This window comes from Cottoperca gobio, chromosome 22 (genome assembly GCF_900634415.1).
Source record: "Cottoperca gobio chromosome 22, fCotGob3.1, whole genome shotgun sequence".
Classification (NCBI taxonomy): domain Eukaryota; kingdom Metazoa; phylum Chordata; class Actinopteri; order Perciformes; family Bovichtidae; genus Cottoperca; species Cottoperca gobio.
This window is the reverse complement of record NC_041376.1, coordinates 11,264,446-11,291,316: the sequence shown is the minus strand read 5'-3', so window position 1 is coordinate 11,291,316 and position 26,871 is coordinate 11,264,446. Positions and strand designations below refer to the sequence as shown.

Below are 26,871 nucleotides of genomic sequence, written 5' to 3'. Positions count from 1 at the left end.
TCAAACGAAAAGAGAGCACTCGTCCTAATTCTAAAATGGTGATGATAATATAGGCCATGTGTTTTTGTTTGTTTGTAGACAGCATATCGTGTTTAAACGACAACATAAGCGAAAAAGAAAGACCTCCGGGGCTCGGTACACTGCACTTACTCTGCTTGAACAGATTTAACGTTTACACTACATACCACGTATGTCACTACAGAGCACTATCTCGATCCACATCTACTCTTTTCTTATACGCAGCCTAACCTGCAGTCTACAGGTGACCGGATTGCTTGATTTCTATTGGTTGGAAAGGGAGGTAGGCGGAACCTGACGGATGGTATTGACCAATCATATGAATGGTACGATTGGATGGAGCCATTTCCTTAACTCTGTTATTGGTCAACCCCACAGTCCAAGATTGAAAGATTTACCATTGTGAACACAACATCATACTCGGTTGGCTTGTGTCCCAGTTAATTGTTTTACATGGAGTCCTCTCCTCTCTCTCTCGGGAACATGGTAGTTTTATGAGGCAGCCAGGTAAATATACGCACAATTCCTGTTATTATTATTATTATTATTATTATTATTATTATTATTATTATTATTATTATTATTATTATTATTATTATTATTATTATTATTGGTTATAATAGGCTCGTTCATTGTATTAACCATGTTACAGCAACGTTAGCCTGCTACGTCACGTTAGTTATTGCTGAATATCTCTTGCTAGCTGATAGTCTTCCTGTGGTGTGTCAGTCAGGTAACATACAGCAGACATCTGTTATTGTGCTGTAACACGACCAGCCAGCTGCACTTGCATTGGTCTTCAGTTTGAAGCTGTGTGTCCTGCACTGATAATCAACACACTGACTTTTCCTCTCTGACAGGTGCGTCTCACACACACAGAAAACATGAGTCGCTTTCTGAACGTCCTGCGGAGCTGGTTGTTGATGGTGTCAGTCATCGCGATAGGAAACACCGTGCAGAGTTTCAGAGATCACAGTTTTTTGTCAGAGAAGCTCTACACAGGAACTCCAGAGTTTGGTGAGCAAACCAGGTTTGATTGACAACACCAATAGACATTACAGTTTTAAATGATGTTTGTGCTGTCAGAAGTTCAGGTGTCATAGAAAAAAGTCTATCTGAAATGTGTGTCATTACATTACTTTTAATTTAGCTGACGCGTTTGTCCGAAGCGACTTACAATAAGTGCAAACAACCATGAGGATACAAACACAGAACATAGTGTTGGTACATTAGCTTAGCATCAGCTGCTGACACAACATTTGAAGTGTCAGTGAATTAGAATATCACAAATCTTCTCAAAATATAGTCAGATATGACAATATGCTATCATGCAAAAATCAGCTGTATTATATAATGATGTAAACAATCATGTTTCAAATACTTAATAAATTAAGATATGTACTAAACGGGACATTTTACAGTTAAAAAGATAAACATGTCCGTGCTCTCTGGTGGAAAATGTAAGGGTGACACTGTTTCTAAATGACCCCAAACATAACATTTTTGACATTTGAGTACTGCAATTTCTTATTACGTATCAGCCGACATAAACACACACTGAGAGCAATATAGTGTTTGTGTTAAACGTCATAAAAATGTCTTAAGAAGAGTCATAGTAAAGTATGTCATTATATATTATACCTTTTAATCTAATATTGGCAAATTTTGATCAGGCTTGTGTAAAAAGTGTGTAAATAACATGAGTTTATGCTAAGAAATACAGATAACTATATCATGATTTTTCTGTTTACTTCTCATTTCCTTAGTGAACGGTCTCCAAGCTCGTACATTTGGTATTTGGACGTTGCTGTCGTCAATCATTCGCTGCTCCTGTGCCATTGATATCCAGAACAAGACGTAAGACAGTGTCTACCATCCTGCACCTTGTTTCTGTTGCCAGTCTTCATACTGTTTGTTCTGACTGTGTTATCATACCGGCTCCTGCAGGCTCTATCACATCACCTTATGGACGTTTGTGCTGGCGTTGGGCCACTTTCTGTCTGAAGCTTTCATCTACAAAACTGCTCCTCTGACTATCGGGGTCATGGCACCTCTCATTGTGGCAAGTGAGTGTGGACTGAGGAGTGATGGGAATATATTGTGCCTTAAATGATTACAAGTTTTAAAGGTATTAACACATCTTTGAAAGAAATCCTAATAGCATCTTCATGTGTTTTTCTAGGTTTCTCCATCATAGGAATGCTGATTGGATACCAGTGTATCCCAGATTCACAAGAGGAAGTCGTGACACGACAGAAGAAGCGTAACTGAATCCCCGGCTGTTTAATTTTCCTCCCACCTCCACAGGGACCGCCTGACACTAGTGAACTGGTCCTACTAGTGTGCTGCTTCTTGTCTGGAAAAACATGAGATTTTGTTGTACGTTCATTTCCTACTGTAACACTTCACACAGCTCTATCCGGGCTACATTTACTGTTTTGTAAACTGACACTTTACAGTTCACAGTGCAATCAGAAATGTTTTGACAGAAGGTCATGTCACAGTCATCGATATGTGCCAGTTAATAATGAATAAATTCTTAAGTGTTCAACACATGGAGGTTCACTGGTCCCCATGTATCTGCTCATAACTGAATCCAGAGTAGATTTCTTTGATGTTTTATTTCACCAGACTACCACTTCCTATAAATAAATCCATGGTCTACCAAAGAACTCGGATGACTATACAGTATAAATCTATGCTCCTCATTACAAAGTCTCAAACATGAATATCAACAATTATTCCTGATGTTGGTTCTGTGCTGTGAAATGTTTGTACATCCAATTATTGGCATAAACTTTTTTTAAATGAAATTACTTTGATTTTTGGTGTTTTTTGCTAATTGTCTTTTTAGCTCTGGACTTTCTGGATTAGGATGAAGGATTAAAAAGGCAGAAAACATCGAGCACACTGCTATTTGAGGTTCTTCAGGAACAAAGAAATATAAACGCTCTCATTATATCCAAAGATGCATACAGTGACGCCTTTTTCTTCAGGTTACCCACAACAACAAAACAAACTCCATCTCCATTTCAATAATGTTTTTAATATAATATGTTTTACTTGCCTAGATTTTTCTTAGTGTCATAGAAAACATTACACTGTGTATCCAGTCAAATAAAAAAATAAAAACATTGTCGCTGTTGCAGCTGGTAATAATCAAGGAGTGTAGATTTGTTCACAGCACCGTAAAATACTAAAAATACCACGGATAAATAACTGGCTTCTCAAAGTCACATAACATTCATCATAAAAATAGGAAAATCACCAGACAGCACAAGTAAAACATGTTAATGAAACACTGGTTACACAACATGAACTACATTTCTCAGTAACAATTTTACAACTTAAGTAGTATTACACATAAAAACATTTTCTTGTGCAAAATAAAAACTGCAGTGGATCGATTTGCCTTCCGTAATGTTTCTCGCTGTGCTCACATTCTTCATGTTCCAGACGTTCTCGCACATTAATCCAGTATGGCAGAGATCACTTACAGTGAAACAAAGACAAAACTGATGCACGGCATCAATTATATTTATAATCAGCAGTATGCAGTAGTAATACTTCCACGCGGCAGAGAGGAGCTGAAAACACGACGCAGTTTTAGTCTGCACTCGAATGAATGCCTTCAGCGATGTAAAGAGTTCAGCTGCACACACAGTTACACACATTATTGGTCCAATAGTAGGAAACACAGTTTAAATGTTGCTCATTAAATGCACAGAACACTACATCAACACTAATCACAGGGGGACGGTGAAAGCTTGGGAAAAGTTAAAGAGTGTCAAGACATGTAAAAATGCCAATATAGGATGAAATGAAGGTTTAAAAAGATGATGTCATCTCTACCGAGTGCGTTCCCCTTGTGAGTGATTGCCTTGTGCTTGGTTTGGGATGAGCTAAATTGCACTTTGGATATTAGTGTAAATGTGTGGTGTTCAGGCCAGTGCGTGGCGTCCATACAGTACATCAGGTCTGCCGGCTCTTCAGGTCTCACAGAGCGCCGCTCAGTATGATTCACTCTCCATGTGCTCAGCTCTTCACTGTGGCCATGTGTGCATGTTTATGATATTGAAGTGTCAGTATTTCTGTTTTTATCTGTACACGGTGCGTGTGTGTGTGTGTGTGTGTGTGTGTGTGACAGAGTCGGTCCTTCTTATAACTTCCCCTCTTTCAGAACTTCAGGTGGAGGGACGGCTCCTTCGGGATCAGCTGTCACTTTCTGTAAAGGACGAGGACAGAAAGAAAGTACAATCACGTCGTCCAACGTCAATACAAGGAATAGTGTTTTAGAGCAGAAGACACAGATTCTCAACTCATCACAGCATTCAGAAAGACAACACAATGCAACATAAAATAAATCAGTTAGCACATTACTTGAGTATTAAACATCTTAAAACGTCAATCAATTTAATCCACACATTGTTATGTCTTCCTCAACAGTCTTCCTCAGTTAGTAGTCAGTTAATTACAAATGTCAAATGATCATTTAAAAAAGTTGATCTGATTCAAGCAAAAATAAAAGTTGATGTACAGTCGCCCAAAAAACAAAAACACAGCAGGAAATCTGTTTTCTTACATATTAATGTATCTTCATGATGAGTCTTAGAGAAGGCTAACAGAGGTAAACAGTTTTCCACTATAAGGGAAGGTGAACCGTCTTAATTTGATTGTGGATTAGAGTTAGAATTTACTGCAGCTCAGAAGTAATAACCTCAAATAGTATAGATACTAACATTTACAAAATACCAGTCATGCTTTTGTGAAGAATTAATGAAACCCTCAATGTTTGTAATTCTTTTCAGGTTTTAACAGTTTTGTTTTCTGTTCTGGAAGATTCTGTGGCATTTTGAGGTTGAAAATAACCTTTATTTACTGTCACATGTTACTCTTGTGTGGAGCATTGCATTACTGGTGTTGAAGCTTCAGAGAGAGGTGCCCTACCTTGGCAGGTGTGTGTTTTGTGAGGTTGTGGGTTTATGTCAAGACTGGCCGCTGCACGCTGTGGCCCCGTAGTCCTGCACCGATGAGACAGAGCCTGCAGGCTGGAACAATAGCTTGGGGGGTCACACCTCTGAGGGGCCCAGAGGGGCCACCTCATCATCCACTGTCTCCTCCATCCCATACCACCACCCGCACAAGGCTGCCCGCCACCAAACCCTGAACACCCGCATAGCACTGCCAACTACTTGCACACTCGCCCAGCGGCCACACTCACACTGCCTTTAGTGAGGAGAATGCGGCGTGCAGTTCAAAGTCATCCAGCAGTAAATCTAGCTAAATATGATCAAATAACAGTATTTGTTTGGCATTATTTATTTAGATATATCTTATATCTATTCACCTATTACGACTTATTGCAGCTGCTGTGCCCGTATAGTTATTTATCTCACTGCTGGTCTTCTCATTCTTACAATTTAACAGAACTGTCCATTAATAAGAGGAGGAAACTAGTGCTGGTGTATTTAATGTAAGTTATATTAGTGTGCAGGATTACCAGAGCTTTCCATTATAGTGTATATTGTTAGAATTGGAATATTGTGAACAGAAAAAGGACGAGTAAAGAAAGCGAAAGACTTCCCAAGTTTGTCTTTGAGTAAAGGCAACGAGGCAGCAGCAGAAGCAAAAGTTTGAAGGTAATTCTGAGCAGCTGGAGGCCGCTGGGTCTTATCTGAACTATTGACCTTTGTTTCAGATTAACTGCTTTTATTAATAGCGGATTTTGTTACTCTCATGTTATTGCAGTTATTTATAAACTGATTATTACTGATCTGTGTGACAGTTGTCAACTGCACTCTTTTCCAAAGTGTTAACAAAATGTTAAAGCAACAGATGGTAAACATGTTAGAGCGAGTTGGAGAGCTGTCAGACAAAGCAGAATTGTGCTTTCAGCAAACAGCATTTGAGAGTGGAGGATGTTTTTAGTGAGTTTAGAGAGAAAGTTTCCACCAGTGCAGCAGAGCAATCGCCTACATTCACCCGTGTGCAAGTGTGAGGCATTCAGCCCGGAGCCAAGGCATCATCTAACACCCCACCTCGGACTTCATGTACTTACACTCACTGTCTGCACCTCAGCCTGTTGAAGGTTGGCCTTCTGTCGTCGGAGGTCGGACTTGATGAATCCTGCGATAGAGGAGAGGGAAAAACTTAGCCCATGGGAGCAATGCTCTTGGTTTGAAATTAGCACTGGTCACTGTTATTTGATGATGAGAAGAATAGCAAAATATGGAGAACTGTGTTCATTAAGTAATACATTTAAAATCCAAATGAGATAACATTCACAGCAGGCACCTGGACAGCACTAACCACGCTGTATCTCACGGTTACCTCCACAAACCTGTCACAATTTCAGGATCATCAAAATAGCAACCTGATGTATCTTATGTAGTTTTGAAAGTGATGATTTGCATGTTTTATTTCAGAGAATATAAGACTATATGTCTTTATGTTAATGCACACCCAATAGATGGCATTAGGTAACTAGTGGCTTTAAAAGTTAAGGAATTTCGAAAGAGCGTCATTTTTTGTTTGATGTGAAGCATTGACAAATAAGATTTAATTGTGCCTTAAATACATTGAAATACTCAATACAGCCACTAGGGGGCGGCCTCATCCTATGAAAGATACGAGTGTGCACGTGTCATTTTAGGATTATAAACACACAGTTATGATCTACCTCTAAAATACACAGTGAGTGACATGCTGACATGAGTTCAATATTTACTGTTGTGGTTGTTAAAGGAGTGTTATTCTGAGGAAACTGAGTAATGTCAATATCTTACCGGTCAGTAATGATCCTATTAGCAGGAAGATACCCAGGAAGATGTTTCCCGCAAAAGTGCCCCATCTATCAATAATCTTCCCTTGGGAGATGGTGAAAATGATTCCAAAGATCTGAAATGAGATTAAAAAGTGTAACGTTTTCAGCCCCAAACCAACAAAGTTTGTATTTCGTCTTAACGGCGCTAACATTACTGACCTGAGCCGAACAGTTGAGCAGTCCAGATGAGGTTCCCTCTGATTCTGGATAGGTGAGCTCTACTGCGAACTCAAAGCCCAGAGGTAGATAACCTGTCATGAAGAAGCTGCAGACAGACAGGCAGACAGACAGGCAGACACAGACGGTCAAATTAAAGGCGAAAACAAAAGTGTGTGATCTGCAGTAGCTTTCATCCCAACAAATAATAGAAAAACCGCACATTTAAAAGTAGGGCAAGTCCACATTGCTGTATAATAAATCCTGTCTGGGTTTCAGGAATGAAAAAAAGCAGACAAAGGAATTGCTATGGAAACCAGTTATGGGCTTAATCAGCTTATCCAAAAATAGCAATAATTATGAAGACAAAGCACGTGGACCGGGGGATCGGTGGAGCATTAACATTGCTTTGACAAAGCTGCCAAAATGCAAAGAAACATGAACTGTATACAGTATGTTTAAGGCATTATTGGAGAAACCGTACGAGCTGTTGAGACCTGTGGATATCAAATGTGACAGAGCTACTAACCACGACTTCTTTAGCACATATTATTAAGTTTAAAGGTTTAAATGTCTGTCAGGGTTCCCTGTATCACATGACATTAATGACTTCACGGTAATATTTGGTGGTTAAATGCACAATATGTAATGTTCTACCGCTAGGGGTCTCTCACTCAAAACAAGAACTAAAGACGGAGTTCGGTGGCGTCCTGAAGTAGTTTGTCATTGCAGTGAAAGGAGTGAAAGGAGTGATCGTCAAAATTAGCGTGTTCTCGGATGAAGCATCGTCAAAATTGTAATCATTTTGTCAATTAAAATAATCCGGGGTATCAAATGATGATAAAGAAATAGCTGTTAATGTTTACAAATTTAATTTTAAACCCTGGCTGGGATGTTTTTGACCTTACTCTGTAACGGTTACCTACCCTAAAATTCCAGCTGTGACAAACACCACCCACAGGTGACCCAGGTTGAGGGTGAAGGTGTAGACGAGCATCCCGATCAGAGAGAGGAGATATACGGCCAAGGTGGTTTGTCTGAGGAGACAAGAGGATTATTAATCACATATGATCAACTGCCATACATTCACACACGAAGAATCATCTAAGAAATCCCATGTGAACTGATTTGACTTTTACATAATTAATCTTGTGACAAGCCTCCGTTTGCTACCGAACAAAGACATCCTATAACATAATCTAACAAAAAGGTTTTTCTGTATATACACATGTAAAAATGTGTTAAAGAGATTATAATCCTCCATCTATGCTCTGATTATTCTATACCTAAAATATATTTTTAATAAGCAAAAGCAACACCCAACTTTAGTGTCCGTTCTTTTGTGTTAATTACAAGAAATATCTGTTTCCATAGATTTGTCAACACCTGTGAGGACTGCTGGTTATTGGATCCCATGTTGCATTTGAAAGAAAACTTTTTATCATTTCGTCGGCCAGAAATTCATTACAAGAAGCAAAACTCATGCCTACAAATATCCCACGTTCTACCACTACAAGAGATAAGAAGTATCAAATAGTCTTAAAAAGTAAAGTATGTTTTATGCCAGAGCAGGCATTTTTTACCAGATAGATGTTTCTCTTGAAATGAAAATCTTTCCTCAGCAACAACAATATTCCTGAGTCACTGAAGACCCCTCATCACAACCCGTCTGCACAAACAGGCTTACTCTAGTGACGCCGTCTGTCGTACAACCACGCGTAAAATACTGCTGCAAAACATTTTTGTTAATATAACATAGTCCTTTGACTCTGTCCCACATGAGACAATAGGCGTGAGAGGGTCAACAACGTGAATCTGGGCCTGACTGCTTTGACAGCTAAGCATCCTAATGGCATGTAAGGAATCTGAGGGCCGAGGATCTTTTCTAATCATAATAGTTTGCATGCCAGATCACTGAAGGCAGTGTAGCAAACATCTAACTCAGAAAACTGCTGAAGATAAGTGGTTACTTTGTGAAAAAAGAATTAAAAGCATTGATATGCTTGATCAAAACCAAATGAAATAGCAATTTGATATCTTCCCTTTTAAGATTGGATTATTAGTATTTCCCATGTTTAATGTGGTGGCCTGAGATGTGACCTGGGAGAAGCAGCAGACTCGAGCCTGTCAGTTCAGATAAGCAGAGAGGGACGTCACATATAAAACTCAATTCCGTTGGATTCTCATTCGTGCCCACTTTTGTTTGAAGTGGGCACGAATTCTCTTGGACATCTCCCTGTGGATGGATCATTTAAAATACATCCATGAAAGCAGAGTGTGACTTTTGACCCTGAAGACTGAAAATTACTGAAATGACTTCCGTGAGTTGAGTTTCTGATACCACAGATTCATATGAAGCGACGACATGAAATGTGTTAAGAACTAATGACATCAGCCTCCAGCTGCACTTTGGGTTTAGTGATGATTAGCACACGTTAGAACGCTAACGCGCTAAACTAAGGTGGTAAACATCACAACTCAACATGGCCATTAGGAGGAATTTAGCATACAGTTGAAGAACCACTATCAACGTGAAGTCATCATTTATTTCCCAACGGCACCTTTAAACACGTTGAACCTTGTAGACTAGTGAAAGGAAATTAAAACAACGCATTTCAAAAGGTCAACACACTTATTTGCCTGAAGACTGTAGCAGCATGATTAGAGGGGAACACTTATCTCGACGTCAGTGGATGGAAAGGAAACTACAAGGAGAGTTGGGATGAGTTTTGGCTTCTTGTCAACGCCTGGAAGCATAACTCCAGTTTGGCACTGTCTGTGTCCTTCAAAGTGTACAGATCAAATGTCTTACTTGTATGTTTTGGTCTTGTCCAGCCAAATGCCAGATATGAGGGACCCCGCCATGCCAGCAACGACAATAGTCAGACCAATTCTCCCAGCATTCACCTCTTCACCCTGAGAGGGAAAACATTCTGGCTTTACAGAGCATATAATGTCACATTTTGCACCCTGTAGTTATCTTGTCATGGAAGCTCTGAGACATAACAACCAGACCCCAGGTATCCGTGTCAGGGTCATCTCCTTGGCAAAGAAACACACAGATGTCTACTTGCTGGGCTTATTGACATGAGTATATGGAAGAATGGTTGAGGAGGTAAGAAAGGAGGAGACAGAAAACTAAGAAAGAAACACAGAAAGTGGTTTAAAATCTGGTTGGAAATAAAGTCCATAAGGCAGTAGCATATTTTAGAGCAGACGCACTGGGACTTACAGGATAATGTTCAATGATCATCCGATTCAACAGTGTGGAAATAGAATAGAAGCAGCCGACGTTCAGCCCTGCAGACAACAAACAGAAATCAGTGTCTGCGTATTTTGACCTGTAGGGAAAGAAAAAGGTGCAGATGGGACGTCATGCTGCCCCCTAAAAACACAGCTGACAACTTCACACATCAAGTCCATTATAGCCTTCAGACTTTGTCACTACTCATAAGTTTGTTTATACTGGAGCACAAAGACACCAAATTACCTTTAAAATCATATAGTTCAGGCATATAAAGGGTACACATTTACACTAACACATTTTAGTATGCTTCACACAGTCAATCATTAACATTGTCTTCATTAAATAGTGACCTTTGAGCAAAAAAATGTGACATCTCAAAAGACCTTTACATCAATACCACACAGAGGCAGTGCACAGGAAGTCCATGTGTTGTGATGACACGTCCTCATATCTGCACACCAGCTGATAAAGTTTGTGACAAATATGATCGTGGCAGCTTCAGCTGCAGTCAGACATCTATTCTGAGGCTTTTACATCAGTGTTGCTTTTCACCTACATTTTGCGACGCCATCCTCGCCCTGATATGTGATAACAGTAAGATGTTGGCGTGTGGGTGACCTGCATGTCACAATGATGTCACAGACATCATTGTGACACAGACACGTATGAAGACACAGATCTGGACTTCCTCCTCTGCTATCTTTATAGTATCATTTTATGTGACCTGCAGCTTGCTAAAATCAGTATTTCTGGAACTGAAGTCGTGTAAGGAACTTTTCTGAACAATTCTGATATTTGATTAATCATAATAAAAAGTTAAAATAAAAATAATCCATCCATCCATCCATCGTCTACCGCGGTAGACGATGGATGGATGGATGGATAATCATAATCAAGGAAAAATGCCAAATATTTGCTAGTTGTAGCTTCTCCAATGTTTTTGCTTTTCTCTGTTTAATATCACTGTAACTTAAATATCTCTGTGTTTTGGATTGTTGGTCAGACAAAACGAGCAATCTAAAGACGTCAACTTGGACTTTCAGAACTTGCGACGGTTATTTTTTAAGTTTTCTTGACGTTAGCCTAAACGATTAATCTAATGGATTAACAATAGATTCATCGTTTGTGAAAGTACGCACATATTAAGAGGAAGTGACCCACCATAGCTGACCACCAGCAGCATGAAGGGCTTGTTGCGCAGCAACCTCAAGATAGAAGCCATGTACGAGTACTCGTCGGGGGGGATGCTCCTGGCCTGAGCCTGTGCCTGGGTGGGAGGGATCTCTGGTCTCTCCTGAAACACTGGACGACAAAAACACAATATTTCAGGAAGTGACTTGTGTGTTCTTTCATTAAGCTCGTTGTGATAGAGCATCGTCTGTTCAGCCAGACGTTCCTCTACAGATAATTCAGTGTTCACGTAATTTTATTAGCTTTCTATTAATTCCTTGTTTATATAAACCAAATTGGCAGAAAGCCCAGAAATTAATAAGTGTTTTGTTATTTTTGCAGGCACAGATAAAGATGACTCACATACTACATACTAATTTGTAAAGCCTGTCCCTTGATTTTATACCCGATCTGATTTAATCAACGTTATTAACACGTCATTGATACATAAACTCAGTATCACATTACGGAGACCACACAGCTAATAAAGTAATAATAATGTCAAAGCAACACATGCCGTATTAATATAACAGTCGTCATTATTGTTATATTGTTTTTTCCAGGTAACATAGTAACATTTTCTGAGAGGAGAAAACTACATTGTACATATATTTCCAAGGTCTCTGACAATACATTCTGGGTAACATAACCATTTCATATTTTACTACTGGGTTTAGCAGGTTGCCCACTTTTACCAGCACCGGGTTATAAAGAGTAAATGAATGTGTACTGACAACAGGCAGTGTAATCTGCTTATAAAGATCACCACATGATCCTTCCATATATGTTTCAAATAAACTGTTATTTGCCCAAATAGAATTCAGATATTGGGGAGAAAATCCAAATTAAAACCATCTAAACATTTTATATTTATGTTGCCTTATTAGACCTCTTCTTAGGACCGCGTGGGGTTGTAAAAACTGCCCTTGATTGACTTACCCTGTTATCTTACCAGTTTGATAACATCACATAATGCCAGTTAACTTCTCCCAGAATAAACAGTGTTTCACCTGGTGAATCTTCACCATGTTTCTCTCCCTGTCTGGGAGTTTTTTGTCCTGCGTGGAGGTGAAATCAGGATTTAACAGAGCTAATGATGACTCTCTGAGTTCTTGCATGTATTTCACATCCGTGTCTGAGCACATCTCATCAAAAGGTGAACAATTACAGCAATTACTGCAGCTGCTCATCCAGTGGAGTGCGATGCTGTTGAGTTTTCGGTAGAAAGCACATCTCAGGGAGACAGCAGTGCTGCCTGAGGAGCCCAACAGCTCTACCGTATATAAATGAATGAAATTGTGTGTTAAATAATGAACCCTAAAGTTGCAAAACATCCTACAGAGAATCACCTGTGTTCTCATCTAAAAATACCATTACAATGCCAACAAACAAATGTCATTGGCATCACTGTGGGACAAAGGAGTTGAAGTACTAACAGCTCACAGCTTTGTCACAGTCTTTACTGCTGGAAAGCACAAAGTGTCAAGATGACTCCTTGTTTTTTTCACAACCATGACTGTGGGAGTTAAATGACTTTGAAAGGGACTTGCAGTGGGCTATTGTTGCATGAGTGAGCAAAGAGCCCAGACAGCTCTCACCCCCTGAGGATGTGAATCGTCATCTTACCAATGACCACGAGGATAAAGATGACGCTGGCCACTCCTGCGCTGCTGTAGAACATGATTTTGATGTGGTACGCCAGCTCATCCACATCGTCCACATTAGGCACAAGGATGGGCGGGAGCAGGAACCCAATGGCGATACCCATCTGTAGGAGAGAGGCACAAAATGTAAAAATGACTCAGTGCCTCTAGCTGCACACACAGCTACAGTCAGTGCACAATATCAAAGGGGGAAAGCATCAGTACAAAAGTGGGAAATAATGAAACAGAAAAGAAAAAAGCTTACAGAAAAGGAAAAGTATGTTTTATTTTCTCTGCCTTGGGGAAAAACGGATGCAACGAAAGTTCCCAACTGACAGCATCCGACTGCTTGACATTTGTGTGAGTAATGGCTACCCGCTACTGTAATACATGCCTATTTACCGTACGTAGTGACTACATTTAAAATGTAGTGTTAAATAAATAGTTAGAAAAGACAAATTAAATACACTACAGCCATGAGACGGTAAGCTAACTTAACTTAGCGTAAAGACATACAGACAAACAGTTTGCTTAGCTCTGTCCACCTTCTGCACCAGCACCTTTAAAGCTCATTCATTAACACATCACATCTTGTTTGTTTAATCCGTACGAAAACTAAAGTGTAAAAACTTCAAATTGCTGTTTTATTGGCGGTTGTGTTGGACCAAGATAGGCTAGCTGTTGCCCCGTTTCCAGTCTTTATGCTAAGCTAAGCTAAGCTAAGCTAAGCTAAGCTAAGCTAAGCAGTTGCTGGCTGTAACCTTATATTTGACGGACAGATATGAGAATGGTACTGTTCAAGCCATCGAACTCTCCGCCAGAAAGCGAATAAGTGTATTTCCTAAAATCTAAAACTCTTCAAGAAGTACAGCTAATGCAAGGGGTCATATTTTGGGAGACATGTGCCTGACACGAAGCTACAATGTCTGTTTGACCTTTTCAGATCCTAAAATGGGGGGGTACTAAACTTTCCATATTTGAATACCACGGGTATTTCCCAGCCGCAAGAACATTTCAGTGGGGACACCAGCCCAAGTCAATACACTCTGGGGGAAAGACGAGAGAAGGAAAAGTGCAAAAGGTGACACGTTCTTAATGAGGAGCAAACCTGTGAACAGTGTTCAAAGAAATACATCAGACCCCTTCAGTCCCTCAATGTTACAGCCACCATGAGTTATAGATATCCACCTGTTACCCTACATACATACATTGTGTCTCTAATACTGTGAGCATGTTGGATAAATAGAACAAGTCTTGATAACATGTCAAAAATGCAAAACAAGATTATTCTCATTTGGTGCAAATCAAGGATCTCTTATAAAGTTACCTTTTATCCGTTTGATCTTCAAAAGGGCTTTATGGAAATCCTGCCTACTTGTTTTCTTAACGTGAACTATTTCTAAACTGTCAGAGGGATATGTGAACTACTTCAGCCTGAAAGCTTGGAAGCATCAAGTTTAGGGACCAAAGCCAAAGAAATAAAGTCGTAGTGAGCAAGTAAACATCAACAACAATGTGTCCTTTTATCCTCAGCGGCGGGGAGCGGGACTTAAGAACAAAACAAGAACACGAGTAACAATGGCCGGTATGCAGTGTTTGGTCTTAACACATGTGAGAGGGACATTAATTGAAGGTTTAGGTTCAAGTTCAAGAGCATCAGAAGGGTCAGACCTCTTTTGAAAGTCTATGTTTATGTATAGGGCTAAAGATCTTGGTGCGATCACAAGGCATCCACATATAGCCTGTTCTGCCTGTGTAGTATCCAATCACTGTTTGTATTGGCTTGTACAGAAAGAACAATTGAGATAGAGCTACAATCTGTCATGTCAGCTTCCTCCCAGTATGGGAAAGTTTTTATCACACACTTGTTGCCTGACTACATTGCAAGTATGTAGAAGTGGCAGACTTCTTAGAATTCGAGAGTTTCATTTGGCTGACAAGGAAAATTAATCATCGCTACCAACTTTCTTCGCACAATTCAAATTGAGCTTGATTTTATAACATCTTCTGAACATACAATTAAAGAATACATATGGAAATGGAAACACTAGGGTCTTAGGTATGTTTAGAGAAAGTAAGTAACATCTCAAAGAAATCAATTAAAGTAATAAAGCCCTGTTAAAAAGAAATCACCATTGGACTTTCGGAAAATAACCTAAAAGCAAACCGTGAGCAGATACTTTCACAGCTGGCATAAGAAAATCGACTTTATTCCTCAACTTCTCTTATGCCCCACCGTAGGCCGTCACATAATCCTGAAGTAATTTTAACAAAACTGAAACTAACAATGTCAACATGTACGCTATTAAAAGGTACAGTTCACCCCAAAATCAATCAGTTTTCCTCTTACCTGTAGGGTTATTTATCTAGATTGTTTTGGTGCGAGTTGCCGAGTGTTGGAGATTCAGGCGTAGAGACCTTTTACGGCCTTCTATCAAATATAATGGAACTAGATGGAACTCGGCTTGTGGTGCTCAAAGAGCAACGCCTCTTCACAGAAATCATGACCCGGTTACACAAGATAATCCACAGACCTTGTGAGTTTCATGTAGGAACTATTTACTTTTTACAGAATGACAGCCACTAACTGTATCACCACACAGAAGGACGCGTGCATCTACTCATGGACCAGAGGCTTGTGCTCACTTGCTGGCAATATTTCCAACACTCTGCAACTCACACCAAAACAATCTAAAGTAATAAATAGCACTACAGGTAAGAGAAAAATGTGTATTTTTGATTTTGGGGTGAGCTGTCCCTTTAAGTGCTTTTAGTGTGCATGTACCGACCGTGCATTCAGTCTTTTGTAGTTTCTTATGCATCTCAAGTTAACATGCATCGCTTCCCTAAGATCCATTTCCCTGTTTGAAGCTGAAGCAGCGATTCGCTTTGCTAAACCTGCTGAGTCAAGAAGGAAGAAACATAATTCACAGGAACAAACTCGGTCACACATTCAAAGATGGCAGATGCTGACAGGACATAACATGTAGCTGCCTGACACGTTACCATTCAGATTGCGCTTTCTTGGCAACCGACACACATACAGTTCTCTTAACACCAATATGAGAAGTTTATATCACCATGCACACATTGCTGAAGAGGTTTTGAGTCCGAAAGGTAAACAGACACACCTGGTTTCCCAGAACACCAATGGAACAGGCGGTGGAGACCTCCTCCTGCCCAAACCACAGGGATGCGAGTTTGGACGGGATACCCAGGATATAAACTGTTGCCACCGAACACACAAACTGGCCGAGGAAGGTCATAGCAAACATGTTGGGGTCGGCTGCACTTGTTTTGATCCAGGCCCCGATGCAGTTGAAGGCTGCGCCCACCACCACAATGTCCCTGAGGCCCCGGTTGTCGAGCAGCCACGTGACAGGCAGGATGAGAGGGATATAGGTGAGGAAGTAGACCATGGAGAGCCAGTCAATGGCCATGCTGTCGATGTTGTAGAAGCGAATGAAGATGTTGCTGATGATGCCGTACTGCAGCCACATGAAGGCGTTGCTCATTGAGCAAGCGCTGAAGATGAATAGCATGAGCCATCGGCGCTTGTACAACTTGGTCTCCATCAGTGGGAAGAGCTGCACAGTGTCCATGGCTGAAATCTCTGAGGTGTCGCTGCTGTCTCCCAGAGGCAGCTGTCTGTATTCCCCCAAAGCAGTTCTCTCTTTTCTTGTTGGAGACCAACCATTGCCTCCAGCCTCGCTAAGGTCGTCCATGAACTTGTGGGTGAACTCATCCTGAGAACTCATGTTGCTCCAATGAAACCTTTTCCGTCAGGCTTCTGTAGGACTTATCAACTGGAGGGAAGAGCAAACATTTCTCCAGGTGTGTGCGCTCTCGTAATATAGTGGCAGTTTACCTGACTCACCCTGATCATAAACAAGCTCGCCAGCTCTGCCTAATGTGGCAATTACTGCTGATAAGTCCTTTAAATTTAGCAGAGGTGGCTCCGGGGTGCAGTTTAAATATATTCAGTGACGTTGGAACGCTTTGATCCCAGCCAACAGTCACATTCCCAAATCTGGTCTTTAACACCTCTTTAGTCATGTGATGGACACTACTCATTTCAAACTCCTCCTTACAGCTTATGTCATAGTATCAGCTAGTGCATGATGGCAGGCAGTGAGTGTGAATATACGGTAGGACGGTCGAAGAGAGCGTATTGATTTTATTAGTAAGTTAGGCGCATGACACACACACATAATGTGTACAGAGGAGCTAAAGTCCATTCAGGGTGATGCTAATCAAAGACTGCAAGTTCATCAGGAAGCAGACTGAAGACAACCTGTTAAAATGGAAAGAATTGACAAATCATATTTGTTATTTGAAGCTAAAACTACTGCATGACATGTTTATGGTAAACATACGATGCCAAGCAAGACTTCAGCCTTATGCAAATAAGTGAAAATATATACCTACATCTGCAGCAAAGTACACTAATACTTGTTGTATTTTTATACTATAAAACAAGTTCAACACGGGTAGATTATTCCACAATGGAAATAATTGTTAGTTGCAGCCCTAAAATGCATCCAATGTCACTGATCTAGCCTATTTAAATGTATTATCTGGGTAGTATGGCTTTTATTTTAAAGTAGAGCTTTACCTAGACTATATGCTTTAGATATACAAGTAGACTTAAAGCCTTTGTAAAGAAAATAGGGAACATTAATTTAACGTTTGGATCTCATATGTTTGTATTTAAAAATAATATTATAGTAGCAATAAAGTATTAAAATGTTCTCAGTAGGCTACTGTAGTCCCCCTGCTGTTTACAGCCTTCAGCTACACCACCTCTGCGTGGAGCAAATCCATGAATGGAAGGAGTGAAGGGAAGAAAAGGAGAACCAAAACTTCCATGATATTTAACCTGCAACCCCGAATGCACTTCATGTTCAATATTCCCATGCGTCTTCCAGGAAACACCCTGTCACATCGATATGAAATCAATGATTCAGTATCAGTGTTTGGTTATCTAGTGGAAGTAGTTGTTTAGCCGAGATTGCTTTGTTGTCACTCTCCTTAATGCCATAATACAGCGCAATAAAACGCTTAACAGAAGATATACCGGTCGTAAAACAATCCCTGACTCAGGTCTAAACACTTTTGGCATTTACCACGAAACGCGATCACATTACGCTTCCTGAAAGTGACTAGATATGAACATGAGCTGTAGGCTAACTATACAAAACTACAGCCTAGCGTTGTGACATTCGGATATTTTTGCACAAAAACACACCAAGAAACTAAAAAGAACCGTCAGTTTACCATACCTGGAGCACGGCAGTCATAATGCACTGTACCAGCAGAAGAGGGCGGACTTGTGCACGTCACCACCCATTTGGATTCCACCCGCAAAACAAATAGCCTAACTTCCGTGACAGAAGAATATTTTACCCAATATGACATCTCTGTATTTGAGCTTGGCTTACTTTTATTTATTATTATTATTTGACACTTCTAAGTTCTGGACATGGAAAAGTTTGTGAGGTTAAAGAGTCAGTGGTGAAAAGTAACTAAAGTCGTTTTTTTTTTTTAAATATATAGTTTTGAGATACTTTAGGTCTGGTTCAGTGAGTATTCATATTATAATATAAAATTACACAATGAGTTTATAAAATGCTGAACTTTGTTGAAGATCAGACCAAGTGTTTGGCTTGCGACTCCTTACAGTAAATCAGTGTGCAGTTTGGGCCCATTTTCAGATGTATATAAGTTGTTAGCAGTTCCACCAAAGACCACATTTCTCAGATGTTTCTCTTAAAAAAGGTTTGAGGACCAAAGAGGAAAAGGAATCCAATATTCCACGAATAACAGAGAGGATTAGGGAAACAAAAATGTACACAAATGTGTGTAGCAGAACTTGTTTATTTTCTTCTTTTGAACCCCATTAATCATCTGCCCCTCAGATTTATCTGGTGAGCCTTTGGAAGAGGCAAACCAATGGTTAGGCATCACTGAACTCAACTACCTAACTTTATATTAAGTAGTCTAGTTAAGCATTGATGCATCAGTATTAAAATACAATAATGTATAATAATAAATATCAGTCACAGGGGCCATTTTCTGCAGACTTGTAAGCTACTCGTAATGGTTTGTTTTTACATTTTTGTTTGGCTATTGTACTTAAGTAAAGGGCATTAGTGTTTCTTCTTCCACTGAAGAGTATTTGTTTGGAGGCTGAACATGAAGACAGTGCTTCAACAATCCATTCAAAATAACTCAACAAATAAGAAAGATCCATGAACCCTGATCAGCTTCTCACACACACACACGCACACGCACACGCACTTCTGTTAAGTGTGTGTGTGCGTGTGCGTGTGCGTGTGCGTGTGTGTGTGTGTGTGAGAAGCTGATCAGGGTTCATGGATCTTTCTTATTTGTTGAGTTATTTTGAATGGATTGTTGAAGCACTGTCTTCATGTTCAGCCTCCAAACAAATACTCTGCGTGAGCCTTCTGTCTCAGTCTATACAGGCAATGAAAAGTAAAAGTATCTGCTCACTCTAAATTTGTATAAACTGCACAAGATTTGTATCAGTATCAAAGATAAGAAGAATAAAGTCAAATAAACATGGTGTGTGGTGCATTGGCATCGAGACTAATATCAGAAGTAGGCCTTAATAAGGATTCGGGAAAGTAATTAGTACAATTTATTTTGCCTATTGGGGAGTCCATCACTCACACTAAAGTCCAGAATATCAGCATGTTTTCCAGTAATCCATTTGGTATTAGTGCAAAGGAATTTCACAAGTATTTTTTCATTTATGTGAGAAGAAAACATGACTGGATGGATTACCAACCATGCAAACTGCCCTGGTTCCACAGACCCACAGGGACCCTCAAAACCACCAGCTTCCCTGCATGTCCTTCGGTTTTTGGTATTTGCACATGTTTAAGAATATGCAACAATATTTGCAATATCAACAACGACAGGTCCTGCATTAGTAACCTTGAAGAAGAGAAGAAGAGCCCTGCATTTCTCAATTTATTGTATTTAAGAGGTTAATTAAATTCATAATCTGGTTAGTTTCTGATACTTTGGACATGGGTGGCGGGATGATGGTGGGTCAGTTGGAGCCCAACGTCAACAATTTGCCCGAGGTCCCCTAAGAGGTTAATCCAACCATGGGTTTAGATCTAATTCAGGCCACTAATGTAACACCGTTTCACGGAGGGGTTTTTGTACAAATTCTAATCAAACAGAATATAGAAGAGGTCTATTATAGTGGCTCTTTGCCATGAGACATCAATTTACCTGATTCCCAAAAACTCCAATGGAGCAGGCGGTGGAAACCTCATTCGCGCCGAACCAGACCGACGCCAGGCGGGAGGGCATCCCGAGGATGAAGACCTGGGCAAGGGAACTTGCAAACTGCCCAAGCATGGTCACCCAGAACAAGTCGGGTTTGGCGCTGGCTACTTTGATCCATGTCCCGGCGCAGTTAAGCGCAGTGGCCAGCAGCGCTGTGACCCGCAGCCCTTTCTTATCCAGGAGCCAGGTAACCGGGAAGATGAAGGGGATGTAGGTGAGCATGTAGATCATGGACAGCCAGTCGACAGCGAAGTCGTCCACGTTGTAGAACTTCTTCATTATGTTGCTGATGATGCCGTACTGGATCCATTGGTACGCGTTGCTCAGGGAATATGCGCTGAACAGGAACACGATCACCCAGCGCTTCTTGTATAAATGCGGAGTGACCACAGAGTCGCTGGCCTTGTTTGGGATGTTGCATTCAATTTGCTCGGCGACATCTTTACCCCCGGCTGTTAAATGTGGACCTTTCTCCATCGCATTCCGCGCGCTCCTGTCCTGCGAGGCATGAGTATCATCTCCCATGTTCTGCTTCAATTACAACGAGCGCACTTGGAAGATAAAGAAGTCTTCCACCAGCGCAGCCACCAAATGTCTTGAAAACTCAAACTTCCCCTAATATACAAATGAAATTACAGAAGAGGAAAAAAAATCAGCAATGATAACTTCCGTTTCATATGAGCCAAACACCGTTCAGCTTTAGGACCGAAATGACTGAAGACTTCATTCCACAGGACTGTGCTGCTCTCCACAGGTTCTTAATACTTGAGCTGTGTGACAAATCCTCTTTATTACACACACTGACCCGACTTTTACTCCGCCCAGCTGCTGAGATAAGAAATGACAGTGACTGTAAGAAGGCAACTACCAGCCAGACAACCGTCAACACAGTAATTAGATCATAAAGCAAATAAACTCAATATTATTGACATTGTTCTAACTTTTCCTGTTTCAATTTAAACACCTAATGCAACATTGTAGATTAGCTGTGTGCAACAACAGTATTGTATTAAATCATTTTATAATTTATTATAAGGTTGCTATTACTCTAACAGTTTTGTTTCGTTTCTCTTGCCTTAGTCATCGATTTTTTTAATCTGCAAGTTAACCCCCCTCCCCTCCTCCCCAGTTCAACAATGAGTGCCTTGTGACTACCTTTGTGTTTGCTGTTATGCTGTTCTTACATAATTATATGTTTTCATAATGATTAAAGGATCAAATAGGGATTAAATGCCAAATCTAAACTCAAGAAAATGTGATTAAATTACATTATTGGTACTCATTTGATTTATAAAGACAAAAGGTGAAGGAAAGGTGAGTAGTTTGATGGCTTAATGCAGAATTACACATCAAGTGAGGGGAAAACATCAAATATATTAGACATATAATTCATTTTACCATATGTTCCACTACTATAACTTGTTATAATATATGAAATGTTATAACAGCTTTCCGTCTGTAAGATGCCTTGTGATCCTGGAAACCTCAAACATAAAAATGTGCCAAACCTTGTGGGTAAAGCTGGAAGACTGGAGAGGTACAATATATATAATAGTTAAGAACGTTTAAATAGTTTACAAGTTTCTGCATAAAACTATAGCAAATGGGTGGATACCAATAACATTTTTTAAATGTTAAGGGTTAGTCAGGTTGTACTGCTCCTGGCCACCTGATGGCACTATTTACCAGAAAGTTTGCTCGTGAAAATTTGACCCAAAACATAATACATCATTTACATGTTTTCAATTTTGTGCAACTCAAAAATAATTCCAGAACAAAAACAAACTAAACATTTATTTCTTAAGGAAATACAAAATGAGACTTTGTGATAGCTTATATGCTTATATAACATCATATACAAAAGTATAAAAAACATAATTGGTTGTAACAATATGGTAACAGAAAATAAGTACAATGTAAACAGTCCATATATATATAATATGTGCATACATGACGCCTGCGCCAAAACATAGGAAAAAGAAAAAAGGATCAACTGCTCTGCCACTAAATGTATGATCATGAATCATGAAGGTTATTATGTAGAACAAGGCTTCTGCCCCTCTGTGGGTGTGCATACTTGCTTTAGAAAAATAGAGAATTTACTTCTTATTTTTTACTGAGTGAGCAAATTAAACTAAATGCATCTATTAAGCCTACCTGTTTGCCCTCTTCTCGTTGCATTTCAGTTAAAATCCCTGATTCCCAGAATGCCTTTTAAAAAAGGTGAGATACTTACAGTAATTTAGACATATAGACTGAGAAATACTGCAACACATCAGTAAAACAACATTTCTGTTTGTAGCCAGATCACATTCATAACCATTGTTCTTTAAGTTATTGAAAAGCTGTTGAAACAACACTTATGTAACTTGGCAAAATAAACAGCTGTTTAATGACTCTCAGTTTTAGTTTAGACTTTAAAAAAAACTATTTTTGTTTTAAGTGAACCAGCGAATAAAAATGGTTTATTTATGAATCACCAGAATTGCTGCATGTTGATTTTAATCACTGATGTTTTCGAAGGTGGAAAAATTCTATTTTTAGCTGCTATGAATATGTTGAATATGCTGAATGCTGAAGCTAAGAAGAGATATAATACAAATCCACCAACACACAACAAACTGAATGTCTGGAATGTGAAGTCATGTGCCGATAGCTGTGTTGTGTGTTTTGTGTTTAACTTCATACTGATAGTGGCTGGAGCTCTGATGACCACAACAACAAATACATGGGAAAGCAAGAGAGACAAATGTTATTGGGTCCACATTATGTGGCGTAACGCTCTGTGAGTTAAGGTGGGAGGACTTGGCTGGACCTCCTCTGTGACCCAAAGCTAAGTGCTGCTAGTTGGCGGCTTCTTTTCAACTGGAAACTGTACAAAGTCGTCGCACCTTCACTTGGCCTCCAGCTGCAGCAGCAGGGGGTTAGCCTCGCCCTCCGGGGTTTTGACGCTGTCTGTCCTGACGATACACGTGGGGCGATGCCGGTTGAGCATGAGGATCAGCTGCTGTCGTTCGACCTTCAGCTCCTCAATCTGGGCTTTAAGGTCAGAGTTTAACATCTCTAGTCTCTCTGATTCCTGCGAGAGGATGGAGAGAAAAGAAGGTAATAAGACGGGAAAGACTGAGATAAAGTACAAGATGTTGTTTTGGCATATGTCTCACCTTTTGGAGGTAATCTGTTCTCTCTTTCTTTTTGTTTCGACATCGAGCTGCAGCCACTTTGTTTTTATCTCGCCTTCGTTTCCTCCTGTCAACCTCTTCATCTCTCTAAACAGGTACAAAGGTTTGAGGTTACGTTGAGATGGACTTGCTGCACATTGGGAGGATCTTCATGTTTCAGTATAAAATTATGTTGAAATGATTACAAAATATCATCTCACCTTCTTTATATTATCATTTGACTATAACATCAGTATTCTTTGGCCATCCCTTCTTCACTAACATTAGTGTTGAGCTAAATAAAGAACTAACAACTTTGCATGCATGTTGCTCCCGCTCAGCCACAGTATACATGTTGAATATGTTTAACATGGATTTAAAGAAGTGAGCATGTGTAGTAACTATTAGTATGAAAACGTTTTATTCTAGAAGATATAGCATGAGACTTTTACAAGACATAACTAAGCCTATGTTTAGCCTCATTTGCAATGTTGATGACAACGTTTTCTTATTACTGTTTTAAAATAGATATTTTAACTTTTCCCATAGTGGAAAGACTCCAGCAGTATATTTGACAACAGTATCATGTCACACTATGTCCACTAGGTGGACCTGTTGATTAAGATATGACACCACACTGTATGTGAAAGGACACTTTCACTTCAGGCCAACCTGTTAATGATATACAGTACACACATATATATATACATATATATATATTTGAGGCACATTTCACACAGTTACGCTAGAATCTGTATGATAAATTTGAAATACTGTATTTGGTTTGTTGCGTCAGTTCTTTTCACTGGAGCTAACTCACACAAATGTTCAAAAGTCAGTTAAGAAAAAGCATGCAAACTTTAAAAAGTAAAAAGTGTGTTTTATATATTTACATGATCAGCTCGTCAAAGTTTCCTTTACCTCTGTTTTGATCGTGAGGGGCCTCTTCCCCAGACTGTCCAGGAAGTGCAGAGGTGACAGCATTGTACCGTACTCCTGGAAGTCACCAAATTTGAGCTTGTCCGTCAGTGTGGTAGCTGAGATCCCAGCCAGTGGGCCCAGGCTGGGCAGGGAGCCTGCTGTCACAGAGGGATCTGGGATTTGTCCTGGCATCGCGTCAGACTCGGTCGTGACCACAGCTAGGAGGCAGAGGGAGAAAATGGAAGACATGCTCAGACGGCAACTAAACAAGATCAATGAAAAACACATAAAACTCTGTCTGCTCTGCTTGTTATGGTACATACTGGGGCATACTTTATGGTATGTGGGTAGAAAAAAAATCATTTCAAAATAACAAATTAGCAGCAAATAGACATGTAAGTGCTACAGTCTGTTGCATGGCTTCACAAGGCATTTGCCTGAGGTGCACTGCTCCTTTTTAGCAGTCAGTATTGCATTACTGTGATGAATTGCTGGTCTGTTATAGGAGCCGGATGCTGAGGCTGCTCTCATTAGGCAATTTCATTATATTGCTTATTTTTCTGGAATGAATATACAAGCATTTACAGAGATCTGAGCAAGACTTCACATCAGTTAAGCAGAGCCAAAGCCAAGAAATATACGTTAGTCGTGGTTTCCTCCTTATGAGACTGTCAATGAAGTAATACGTGGCTGTGGATAGAACCCAAACTTAACTTGTTTTGTTTTGGTTTAGCAACGTAACAAATTGAAGTTGACACTGTTTACTTATGATGGTTCGCACAGAACAGATCTTCACTAGGTTTTGCACTTTTGTCTACCACTGGCAAATGCCTCGATGAGAAAATGCTGAACATAAACATTTTAATATTTCAAAAGACAATGAGAGCAATGTGAGAGCAAAGCCAGCCAGAGACTCAGGAAATGATAACAACATCTCAGCAAATTTAAAAGCCACATGATGCAGCCAGAAACTACTATCTGAGGTCAATTCCTGTAGTCCACACTACAGGAATAAACAGGCAATATCTGATATAAATATCCCCACAGACAACAGCCTGTTATCATCTGTGATGACATATCTATGGGAATTTTAAGTATGCCAAAGATACATCTACTAAATAGTTATGCAGAGAACATGAGAACTGTACATGGGAATTACTTTCAGTTTTCACACTTCCCCAAGCTACAGGTCAAAAAGACAAAGTGGAACTCTGCAGGCCGATAGGCGAAATTAGTCTTGAAAATGGTGCAAGATTAAAACGGTATTGGTTTGAGATGTTCACGAAAACACTAAGCAAAGCAAAAGACAAAGCCACCTCAACACCATGGTTCTTAAACATTTTCATAAAGAGGGACTCCCAAGCATGGATCAATAGCTGCCATTTGAATACATTACGGTCGACAGCGCAGGTATAACAGTTACTAAACATTATCTTGTATTGGTAACTTTATTATACCACTGAAGGTCCAAGAAGTCAATTTAACTCTCCGATTAAACTGTAGTACAAACGATCTGATTTAAACTATATGCACTTTTTCATGAGAAAGCCCCAGGTTAGTTTATGAATATGAGTTTTCAGTAGTTTAGTAATACGTGGAGTCATCATGTGTCCTACATTGTGTAGCAGGCAGCGTGCATACTGAAGCTATTGGTCAACTTGAAAGCGGAAGTTTTTCTTCAGTGCGGCATTTATCTTACGTAACTTTGTCTTCCCATCAGAGAGCTGCAGTGATAAAAACGTTACAGCTTTTCTTTTCACAGCGGGTTTCGCTTTAGATAACACACATTTTAAGAAGCAATGCACAACACAAATGTAAAGGATATACAGCACTAAATAAGGACATTCTGTTCTGAATTGTGCACGCCGTGGTTCCATGTAAGAGAGAAGCATGCACACAAAAGAAAAGGATCTCTCTGTAACATGCACAGTAAGATGTCAGCTTTACTTTGAACATCGAAAAACAAGGAAAACTGCAGTGAATAGCACCGTTTAACCAAAAACACCACAGACCTTGTCGCTGCCTGCTCACAAACTATGCTCGTTATGACCTATGCGTGGCGCGCCAATGAGCTGTTTAGTATGTAAAAAATATCCAGCTCTCGATTTATGAACTTTTGTATACCGACCTGACTTTGATCCCAGGTGCAACAAATGTCCTCTCTTCTGGTCAGCCGATGGTCGAGAGTAGATTTTAAAAAGTGGAAATCGTTGCATCAGCCCGATTTTAAACGTGATCCCAATCTGGGAGGATTTGGGAATGCGGAAATTAGGCTATGCCAGCCAAACGTAAGCAGGGATGTAAAAAAGTACATAGTGGGGGCAGAAGTGGGGAAGTCGCACCGCTCCTCCCATAAAGACACACTGAGCAGCATGCTGCAACGACAGAATACGGCTCCGATGGAGGCCT

At 40.0% G+C, this 26,871-nt stretch overlaps 3 protein-coding genes across 7 annotated transcripts; 1 reads left to right on the top strand and 2 right to left on the bottom strand.

The window, feature by feature from the left end:
* Positions 1–390: 390 nt before the first annotated feature.
* erg28 (ergosterol biosynthesis 28 homolog) lies at positions 391–2,831 on the top strand. The gene is made up of 5 exons (XM_029460192.1): positions 391–525; positions 879–1,035; positions 1,785–1,875; positions 1,966–2,084; positions 2,201–2,831. Exons 2-5 carry the CDS (start codon positions 903–905, stop codon positions 2,287–2,289), a joined length of 432 nt encoding a protein of 143 aa, XP_029316052.1. The 5' UTR covers positions 391–525; positions 879–902; the 3' UTR covers positions 2,290–2,831.
* A 213-nt stretch (positions 2,832–3,044) lies between these two features.
* Positions 3,045–21,164, bottom strand: flvcr2a (FLVCR choline and putative heme transporter 2a). Of its 4 annotated transcripts, XM_029460188.1 has the most exons (12): positions 18,340–18,431; positions 16,189–17,351; positions 13,041–13,182; positions 11,406–11,546; positions 10,230–10,297; positions 9,810–9,913; positions 7,924–8,034; positions 7,001–7,106; positions 6,804–6,915; positions 6,077–6,144; positions 4,966–5,066; positions 3,045–4,243 (listed from the first exon to the last, which is right to left on the bottom strand). In XM_029460188.1, the coding sequence occupies exons 2-11, from the start codon at positions 16,813–16,815 to the stop codon at positions 5,004–5,006; spliced, it is 1,542 nt and encodes a 513-aa protein (XP_029316048.1). In that variant the 5' UTR covers positions 16,816–17,351; positions 18,340–18,431; the 3' UTR covers positions 3,045–4,243; positions 4,966–5,003. The 4 variants fall into 4 exon arrangements, with proteins under 4 accessions (XP_029316048.1, XP_029316047.1, XP_029316046.1 ...); XM_029460187.1 differs by lacking the exon at positions 4,966–5,066 and having other exon boundaries at positions 16,189–16,863; positions 18,340–18,443; XM_029460186.1 differs by lacking the exon at positions 4,966–5,066.
* Positions 21,165–22,159: 995 nt separating this feature from the next.
* On the bottom strand, positions 22,160–26,826 carry jdp2a (Jun dimerization protein 2a). Of its 2 annotated transcripts, none has more exons than XM_029460190.1 (4): positions 26,591–26,826; positions 24,463–24,680; positions 23,545–23,649; positions 22,160–23,459 (listed from the first exon to the last, which is right to left on the bottom strand). In XM_029460190.1, exons 1-4 carry the CDS (start codon positions 26,676–26,678, stop codon positions 23,274–23,276), a joined length of 597 nt encoding a protein of 198 aa, XP_029316050.1. In that variant the 5' UTR covers positions 26,679–26,826; the 3' UTR covers positions 22,160–23,273. The 2 variants fall into 2 exon arrangements, with proteins under 2 accessions (XP_029316050.1, XP_029316051.1); XM_029460191.1 differs by lacking the exon at positions 26,591–26,826 and adding an exon at positions 26,475–26,580.
* Positions 26,827–26,871: the final 45 nt, after the last annotated feature.